At 39.8% G+C, this 10,543-nt stretch overlaps 1 protein-coding gene across 2 annotated transcripts in view; it reads left to right on the plus strand.

Moving 5' to 3' along the window:
* The window catches only part of TRPC4 (transient receptor potential cation channel subfamily C member 4), a 195,085-nt gene extending 189,901 nt beyond the window's left edge, over window positions 1-5,184 (plus strand). For both annotated transcript variants that reach the window (XM_050937174.1, XM_050937176.1), the window contains 3 exons: window positions 819-860; window positions 1,142-1,231; window positions 3,427-5,184. In XM_050937174.1, the coding sequence (XP_050793131.1) occupies window positions 819-860; window positions 1,142-1,231; window positions 3,427-4,146 (852 nt within the window). In that variant the 3' untranslated portion in view covers window positions 4,147-5,184. The remainder of the gene's footprint in view (window positions 1-818; window positions 861-1,141; window positions 1,232-3,426) is intronic.
* Window positions 5,185-10,543: the final 5,359 nt, after the last annotated feature.

Below are 10,543 nucleotides of genomic sequence, written 5' to 3' on the forward strand. Positions count from 1 at the left end.
AAGAATCAAATTATTTTTTTCCTTCTTCCTGAGACCCCTTAGATATCAGAGTACAATCGGATGAGATACCTATTGCTTTGTTGTTAGTAGTGCTGTGTTTTACACATTTCTTCCTATGAAGCTTCTTTTTGTTGTCCACCATTTGAGCATTGTCCATATGGTAGAGTGGACAGGTTTGGCTTTATTTTGAGTCTGGCCAATGACCTAATGATGACCCTTTCATCCAGAGATGAAATATACCATTAATCTGAGGAGACTGTCCTTTGCACTACGGTGCAAAAGTTTACTTGGGTTTTCTCTTTCATCCAAATTAATTCTTCACTGCACTAAACATGAACAATCAGGCTTTGTGCAGGAAGCTAACAGGGGTGAGGAGGAAGAATTCACTCTCTAATCTGTGGGGTAGTCATGAGGCACTACTCAGCCCCTGTATAGCTGCTATCCTAGCTTTGAAGGTCAGAATAGTAGCCATTATCCTTCCCCAGCCCCTTTGTGCTGAGGGCATCTCAGTTTGATCATAGATCCTGTGCTCCACTCCACAGTGTCCTACTTAGGGCTCACACAGATCTTCCCTTTGCAGTATGGAAAAGACATAAGGATGCACTTCTCATTTTGGCCATCAGCAGCCCTCTCTCCTGTCCAACTCCAGGCTGGGCCAGTACCGAAACTTCCCAAAAGACCTCGAACCAGTCCTCCACATCACTTCCCCTAGTTCATCATATTGCTCTCCTGCCACTTTCAGCCAGCTATTGAAATTTTTTTTTAAAAATAGTCACTAGCATTAATACCACTCAGTATCTCAATCTGTTTCTTTTCAGAGGCGTGCAGCTGATAATTTGAGGAGACATCATCAATACCAGGTGAAGGCCCGTGTTTGTTTTTTTTTGTAGCATGGGTAATTATTAGAGAGGATGGGATAGGATTTCCCCTCCCTCCCCCCACATATTTCAAGAAAAATCTCTTTAATTGAAACAATTATTTTTCATTGAGAAAACACATTGATGAAACATTTTGACTGGCTCTAGAAGTTTTAAAAATTTTGTAGTGACTTAGAAAAGGAAGCAAAAATGCAGTTGGTTCAGTGAATGTATGTTCAGTTAGCATTGCCAGCGAAACTAACACATTTTTTTAAATCTTTTAGGAAGTGATGAGAAATCTTGTTAAGCGATACGTTGCCGCAATGATAAGAGATGCCAAAACTGAAGAAGGACTCACAGAAGAGAATTTTAAGGTGACTATTTTCATGCTAATCAATGTAATAATAAAATGTCAAATGACTACAGAGCATCAAACAATCATGCAACTGCCATTCACTTACAGCTTAGATGGCAATCTGTGTGGCCTGCCTGACCACATGCATTCATTTTGCACACAAAATGTTGCTCATTTTTGTTCTTTCCAGTACAATCTCTTTAGACTTTCACAGCTGTTAAATTAATAAAGAATTATGGGCAGCATAACCTAATGATTGGTGTCAAATGACCTGTGTTCTATTCATGGGTATCCCAACAGATTATTAGGTTAGCTTGGGCCAATCATTTAAACATTTTGGACCAAGCTCTTTCCAGTGGAAGAAACAGACAGCTTAATTGGCTAGCTGGGAACCTTCTCTGTGTAGGAGAATCCCAAAGTGGGGCAGAGCTTGTGTGATTGACCAGACTGATAGAGCAACACGGAAATACTTCCACATCTAAGAAAATTAGCTCTTCTGCCACGGAGTGCAGGGCTGGATGGAAGAGCCAGAGTACACACCAGACTGTTAGGTTAGCTGAGGACTCACTTTATCCTTCAATATAACAGCACTGAGATAGTTTATAGTAGAACTAAGAATAAGTTTATTAACAAAGAACAGAGATTTGAGAGAAAAAGAGAGAGGTATGGTTACAATCTAAACAAAACTAAATACACTTTCTAGTGACTAAAACTCAATTCTAGCACCTTATGTTTGTGCCCAAAACAGTCTGTCATTTACAGCAAGTTATCAGCAGCTCCTGCCCTTCAGGCCAGGAGAATCAAACTTTCACAGGCTCAGAGGGTGCTGATCCTTATGTCCCCTAAGTGAAGGATAACCAGAATGTCTTTTTTTCTCCCCATATCTTTTCCAAAGTCCATTGTCTTTGTCTCAAAATCCAGGCAGACTTACTTGGGTTGCAGACGCAAAACTCTGGAGAGTTCACTAGGTGCTTTCTTCCATTGCTTGTTTGATTGCTTGCTTTACCTTATATGTAAATGTACTTCCACTGTCCTGCCTATAATCAAGCTAGTCAGGCAGAGGAATCCACATTCTTGGATCTAGAGCAGGCCTGATTTGTACACTGCCTCTGAAACACATTTTAAGAACACATTTCCAGCACACATACATAACTCTTTGTACACATCCTGTTCATACATCACACAAGGATTTTGGGATCAGTGTGTTATCAGTTTACGTGTGATACCTTAAATGATACCTCTTAGATACATGTTATGACAACAATGTGTTGGGGGTTATGTGTATGAGGGTTAATATGATGCTGGCAGTTAAGTGCTAAAGTGAGGAAAGATCATTTGATGATGACCTGATCTTGAAAGGGTGATGAGTTTATACTGGTCCTGGTTCTCAAACTGTGGACTTCAGAAAAAATGATGTTCTTCTGTCACTGGGTGGCAAACTACAAAATTCAGCTATTAAAACTTGCTAAACCAAAAGGCTGGAAGCTTCTTTAAATTAGCCAGTCATCCTGTGTCTGTAAATGTTGGCAGTTGGCATCGAGGGGCTCTTAGGGTCACAGACCCCTCCTCCTTTTTTTAAAATCAAAGATTAAATTCAGCCGATCTTGATGAAGCTAATGGGAGAGAGGATGGCCTCACCCACCACACCTCTTAGGTTCGATTCTGTGCCTTTCCACTCTCACAGACTATCCCCAGTTCACCCACTAGCACCACTTACTGAACTCCCAAATCCTTAAAATACATAGTTCCTGGGGCCATCCACCTGGAAGCTAGTGCACCTTGTAAAGTGTAATAACATATGGTGGGTTAAGGAATAGCAGTGAAAATGCTCTGCCTATATAGGAGTAGCACAGTCTAGTGAGCCAGACATAGGTATGGGAGGTAAGACAGCCAGAGTTCTCATCGTAGCACTGCCAGTGATATAGACAAGGGTTCATGGACACTTTACGTAAGCTCTCAGGCTTTCCTCTGGGAAGTATTAATATTTGCTTCTCCACCTTCCATGGTAATTGTGAGGACTGATCTGAAGCATTCGCAAAGCACTTAGAAGATGTCAGAGAAAAATAAAAATTAACATCTATAATACTATATATTTACAAATGAACACATTTGCTAAAACATTCAGGTGTTGTTCTTTATTACAAAGAGAAACCAAACAAAACCAAAACAGATTCCCAAGTTTTAAATGCTTCTTATATCTTCCTAACTTTTTAGGAGTTAAAGCAAGATATTTCCAGCTTTCGTTTTGAAGTCCTGGGTTTGTTGAAAGGAAACAGACTTTCTAATTTGCAAACTTCAAAAATCAACAAAGAAGCCTCTTCTTTGTTAGAGACTGATGAAAACTGTGAGAGTGGAGGAAAGGAGAAAGTAAAGAAAAAGAACTTCAGCCTTTTTGACATAACTACACTAATTCATCCAAGATCAGCTGCTATAGCCTCTGAACCACATAACATAAGCAATGGAGCTGCACTGATGGTGTCTGAGCCCATAAAGGAGAAACAAAAAAGGGTGAACTTTGTAACAGACATAAAAAGCTTTGGATTATTTCATAGACGATCAAAAACAAGCTCCCTGGAACTGAGTGCAAATAAAATATACTCTGTGTCTGAAGAAGTTTCACAACAACAGGTGGATGAACAATGCGAGAAAACTACTGAACTGGAAGGGGAAAAAATGGTCATGAACTGTGAATTAAGTGTCCAAGATCTCAATGAAAAGTGCATGCTAACAAACAATAAGCAAACCAACAGTGAGACTTTGGATTCACAGCACGAGGAGAATGATTGTGCTGTGGAAGCCGAGAAGACAGAGGTACAGGACTCAGACCCCCCCACACCAGATGATTTGCTGGACAAGAAGTTGGACATTACCAGTGACTCGGAGATGAACGAAGAGACAGTTATTCAGGATGATTATGTAACAACGAGGTTGTGATGAGAGTGGGAGTGAGCATATACAAATATATATATTTTGCATAGTGCTTTTTTGGGCAGGATGTTTTAAAAGTTATATTAGAAAGTATAGAATTACACTTTATAGTATTCAACAACCATGGCACATGAACTTGTAACATAATTAGGTGAGGGAAAGACAATAGAGGAACCTTCTGTTTTGTAGCCTGCTTTAGCTTTCACAATTTGTTTTACATTTTTTTAATAAATGGAAGCATCTTGTATTCTTGTATTGTTGCAATAACCCACAGAAACTTTTTAGCTATCTTTTTTCAATTAAAACAAATGCAATTTCTCTCATATGATAGTTGACTCCTATGATAAATATTTTTCTATGCAAATAAAAAGTAGCTTAATCTTGTAAGCCTTCACTTAACTTCTTTAGTTCCTTAAAGATAATGGGCAGCATAATAATCCATAAGCAGTTTCTGTCAATACAATTATTTAAATGGGTAGAAATTTGATTTGCTTCAAATGTTATGGAAATAAATTAAAACATAATATATCATTTATTTATTGAAAGAGTGTTAATAACTGTACATTATGAATAATTTTCCTATTTGGTTATTTAATTATACTTCCCTGTCCCCCACAGAGTTATGACCCTACTGATGACATTGTTACAATTTAATTTGCAAAAAAATTGGGTTGTATAAAATGTTTTCTTATAGTAAACAAAATGTTTATGGCTTGCTGCAATTTTATGACTGTTTATTCCGAAAGCAATCACAATCAGTACCAGCTATTATTTCTCCAAACATCTGCTTTTTCCAAATGTGGGCAAACTATGCACTTCAATATACAATTGCTCATTAGCTTCTGCCTGCATATTACAACTGCATTTGCTAAGAGCAAGATTACTTCAGAAAAAAATCCTCCTAAATATTAGAAAAATATGACAATCTGCTAGGAATATTTGAAAGGCAAACCTAACAGAGGTTTTCTGGATCATCACAGAGTTTTGGGGAACCTAATGGATGATTTTATACAAAAATACATAGACATTCAAATGTATAATAGAAGCCTGATAGTATTTTTCATAAATGACAAGTGATTTATTGTCTTAGTCAAAAGGAGTATTTTTAAAATTAAACAGTATGTTTCTTTTTAATCTGTGACTGGTGTCCTATATTATTAAGATAGAATAAATATAAAAATGTACACTACAAACTACAGAAAGGCCCCTGGAAACTTTTGAATACACCACAATAAGGTAGCCATTCCATTCTTAAATTCATCTTGTTGTGGTAGATTTTACAGTTTATATTATCCTGTGTTCGGGGATCCCAGAACACAGAATTACCTTATATACTGGATCCCAGGAAGTACATAACAAAGGTGGAATTAACCATGGATGTCACCTTTTCCATGTTTTTGAGAGCTGAGCAGAAACCAAACATTTACAGACACATTTTGAAAAGCTCCTAAGTTGCCCCTACAACATGTAAGTGCTCTTGCATGTGGAAAACAGGTAAGCGTGAGCTCATGTGAGTTTTGCATGTAAATGTTGGATTTGAATATTCTCTCCTTTCAAAAGTGACAGAGAGTTTTGTGGCACCTTGTAGACTAACAGACGTAAGCTTTCGTGGGTGAATACCCAATGCATCAGACACATGCTCCAATACATCTATTAGTCTATAAGGTGCCACAGGACTCTGTCACTTTTTACAGATCCAGACTAACATGACTACCCCTCTGATACTCTCCTTTAAAAATATACCTCACAAAATAGATTCTATATTTGTGTCCTTAGTTTCTTTTGATTTTTAGGCTCGCTATACAACAGTTCACAGATTGATATTGTTATCCCACGATGTGGCAGCAGCTACCATATGCTCAGTTGGTATTATGTCTCTTCAAAAAATATTGCCTTCTAATACTTCTACTGTACAAACTCATTATCCAAATCAAACGTCCAAGTGTTCTATTCATTTCAATAGGACTTTGTAAAGTAGAAATAATTGCTAGTGCAAATTATATGGTCTGATACAGCTGTATAAACATTCCACAAAATGCTACTTTTACCACAGGAGGCCCTTTAGCAGCAGCCATCTTCTTCACACTGAGCTAGACCACAGCCAGAACCATGAAAGGCACCTCCTTTTCTTTGGCACTTCAGATCAAAGGAACACCACTCATGGCCCATTGTGCTAGGTGCTGTACAAACACAGAACAAAAAGATGGTTCCTGTCCCAATGAGCTTACAACTGGAACCACAATAATAATGATCTAGGCTTGCACAGATGTTCATGCTTTTGGCTCCTGCCATGCAATGATTTCCAAGCAGGAGTAAGCTCCAATGATGGAACTTGTTTTCTTTGGCTACCCTTATTAGTACTGAACTTGGTAGAAATAACTATTTTCTCCTCTTCCACCAGGGATCAAAACTGTAGTCCCTGAGTGCAGCTCCCATTAACATTAATACAGTAGGACCAGCCAAAACGAACAGAAAAATAAACCACCCTGAAAAGCATTAGCCTGTAACTCTGCACTATGCAGACAGACTGACCCCAACACTGTCCTTGCTGCCATGTTCCTGATCCCCCTCTAATGTGGCTCACGCTGGGAAAGCCTGTGGCTGGGAGGCTTGCTGCAGCACTAGTTGCCTTGGATATGGTATCATGAAGGAGCAAAACTATGTGTCACACTGAGCAGGAGCCACAGATCAGCAGCCAGTCTTCACTTTGTGGACCCGGAAAACGAAGTCAGATTTTAAATCACTACCGTCACGTGCTGAATGACTCCCACGCTATTTCTTTATTTGGGGCATTCAGCTGAAGTTTGACATTCTTTTTTTTTTTTTTTCCATTTGGAGGTCAAGGTTAAACAAGAAATTCTGCAAATACCTTCCTAACCAGTTATAAGACAAACCCTATAATTGGGGAGCAAATAATTCCGAGGGAATCTGGTACCTTAACTGTGACTATGGACAGATGCAGAATGTGTGAAAGTGCAGATACTACAAAATTTCTGATCTTTCTAAAACTTTCTCTTTGGCAACATCTTTGCCTAAGGGCCTGGGAAGCCTTCCCACGCAGACACATGATAGCAAAGCCAGGGACTAGGTCATTAGACCTTTGCTTCAAATTCTACCATATTTGGGCAGTAAGGTGAAAAACCCATTTCCTTTCTGTATCCCAGCTGAATAAATAACTATGGCCTGAAAGAGAATGTGTGGAGGGGGCGGGGTGGTGTAGGAGTAGGGGAGGTCACAAAGGTCAGAGCTGAGTCACACAATATGAAATGAAGGAAATCAGGCAATACATTTGTCTGATCCAGTTCTTGGCATTTGCTTGCACAATACAGTATGTAGCATTTTCTTCTCATTTCGGTGCAGTGATCACAGAGACATATTAGGTCATCTAACTTTGTAAAGGGGAAAACTAAACAGCTATAAGCTAAACGTGTAATCTAGTCCACCTCCTTTTCCATGGAATGTTCCCCGCAATGCCTCGTGAAAGCTGGTTTTATTAACAAAAAGTAATTTAATTGTGACACTACAAGAGCATCAGCCTAAGAGTTTGCCCTCTCTTGGCTCCTCTTAGGGTTCCTTTCCCCAGCCTAAGTCTTCTCCTTGCTCTTGGCTGCCTCTGGGGTGCCATTATCCAAGACCTGTCTGCTCCAGAGCCTACTTTTTGAGTCAGAGAGGTACTCCCAACTCTTTTATATTCAGGGTGAAGTCTAACGCACAACATGTGACTCTATAAATGAGCAATAATTAGCCTGAATGTCCCTCCAAGGTTCCAATGCTAACTCACTTGGTGGGGCAAAAGGAGATGTCCCGTGATATGCCCTAACCATTGTATTGTATAGTTTGATCTTTCCATTGTACATGGAACCAACCCAAGTTGTAATCAGGGTAAGGGAACCAGGTGTCTAAAATACCTGAGGATGTGGGTCTAAATGACTAATTTGGTCAAGTGTTTTACTATAGCTTACTTGGGGGGGCAGGGATGGGACATTTATCAGAGCTGCATATAATATATACCTATCTCATAGAACTGGAAGGGACCCTGAAAGGTAATTGAGGCCAACCCCCTGCCTTCACTAGCAGGACCAAGTACTGATTTTGCCCCCGATTTTCCTAAATGGCCTCCTCAAGGATTGAGCTCACAATCCTGGGTTTAGCAGGCTAATGTTCAAACCACTGAGCTATCTCTCCCACCTCATATTTTCAACACTACTTCACAGTTCAGAATGCTGTGGAATGAGAAAGTATGACACGTCCAGACTGTCTTCATTCCATATAACCTGCCTCAGAAAAAGCCGCCATAGATTTTGGCCCAGGACAATCTCAAACCAAGATCCATTGACACAATGCAGCCAAGAGGATCTGAGCACCATCATTGCCAGGAGGCATTGGAGATGAATCGGTCATGTGTTTTGGATGGAAACTGATTCCATCACCAGAGTAGCAATAAGATGGACACCTGAAGGCAAGCAAAAACGAGGCCGTCCAAATACAACATGGTGAAGAGCTGTGGAAGTCGACCTGAAAAACCTGGGGCGCAGCTGGAGAACCATTGAAAGACTTTCCAGAAACAGACAAGAGAGCAGGAGCTTCATCACTCCCCTAAACATCAGAGGCATCATAGGAACATGATGATGATGATTTAGGGGGAGGGTAATATTTTCCCTTCTGATGCACAGGCCCCAGATGTTTATTTTTGTTTTAAACTGAGGAAGTCTGTTCATTCATGGTCACTACAACGGGAGATGGATCAGGCCCTAAATGTTTCTTTTACTTGTCATCTGTTCCTCCCTTATTTGTAGCTTTCTATTGTAAATACTGTCTCTTTAAACAAATATGTTCAGTATTGCATTTTAGGAGCATCAGAGTTTTATTTGCAATCACAACAGATGGAGTGTTCAAGATGTAGCAGTGCTTTGCATTTCAGCCTCGAGGAAGAGTTGAGCTTCCAAAGAGGGTATGATCACTAATGTACCCTACTCAGGAAATTAGTAACACAATCTCACTCAGACAGATCTCATGGGATATTATCTCACGGCATGAATTCAGTATGGTCAATTCATAAAAGCTTATATTTTATTTTGAATTATTTAATTTGATTTAAAAAAACAGGAAGAGCACTACTAGATTTGTCTCTTGTGGTCAACTTAAAACAACATGGAATACAAAATTATTTTATGTTTTTTTCAGTCAAGCAGTAAAAGCCATATTAACTAATATGGATAAAACTGTCCTCTCTGAAAATTAGGATTTAAACTTCCGCAGCAGAAAGACTTTTTTTCCCCGTCTTCCCTTGATAACTGATAGAAAAGCTTTAAAGCTTCAAATGCAATATCTGAAGGTTTTCCAGACCTAGGTTTTCCAGGTTTTAGTGCAATAATGCCTTTAGCATATCTAAAAACATTCAACTGACTTTATTTAAACCTAATTGACAGCCAAATTGGCTTCTGAAATTTAATCCAAGGAGAGTAAGTATTGGTATCTTTAATACACAGAACAGTACAATAAACCAGCCTGGATAAAAGTTTAACCATTTTTATAAATTACACATCATATACTAGCAAAGAGATGTATATGATGCCATTGTTATGTAAAGTAGAGGTAAGTAAGCATGGACAATATATGTGTGGTAAAGTCGGCCAGGAACTCAGTTTCATCAGAAAATACCAATTAGTCGACTCAAAATGTGTCATGGAAACATCTCTGGTTTGACAAACTTATACTGAATAATTGGCAGAGTTCTGATGGAAACCTGCCTGGTTTCCCGGTGGGTTAATAGGCAGTCCATACTTTCAGGGTCCATGACTCTGGGACAGCCCTGCCATACAGACTGCCCTGAGGCTGGGAATTCTGGGCTTCCATGTATTTGCAGCTCCTGTGTAGCCCCACTATGAGGACTGCCCTAGGACTAGGGACCCCGGGGCTTCTAGGGTCTGCAGCACTGGGACAGTCTGCATAGTGGAGCTGTCAGTAACCTAGTCCCAGATTTGGACCTTAGCGTCCAAAATATGGGGCTTAGCATGAAAACCTCCAAGCTTAGTTACCAGCTTGGACCTGGTACTGCTGCCACCACCCAAAAAATTAGAGTGTTTTGGGGCACTCTGGTCCCCCAAAAAACCTTCCCTGGGGACCCCAAAACCCAAATCCCTGCTTACAAAGTCCAGAATGTTAGTCCCTGGAGAAGGCGTAAACCCCTCCCATTGCTACTTCACCAACTGTAATGGCCCCTTAACCTTGTGACCATACACAAGTTCAAACGGTGAAAACCCTAAACTGGGATGTGGTACAGCCCTGTAGGCAAACAGCAACTGCTGCAACACTAGGTCCCAATTATTGGAGTATTCGTTGATGAATTTATGTATCATGGCCCCCAAAGTTCCATTAAACCTTTCCACCAGGCCATTGGTTT

This window comes from Gopherus flavomarginatus, chromosome 1, assembly GCF_025201925.1.
Source record: "Gopherus flavomarginatus isolate rGopFla2 chromosome 1, rGopFla2.mat.asm, whole genome shotgun sequence".
In the NCBI taxonomy this organism is placed as follows: domain Eukaryota; kingdom Metazoa; phylum Chordata; order Testudines; family Testudinidae; genus Gopherus; species Gopherus flavomarginatus.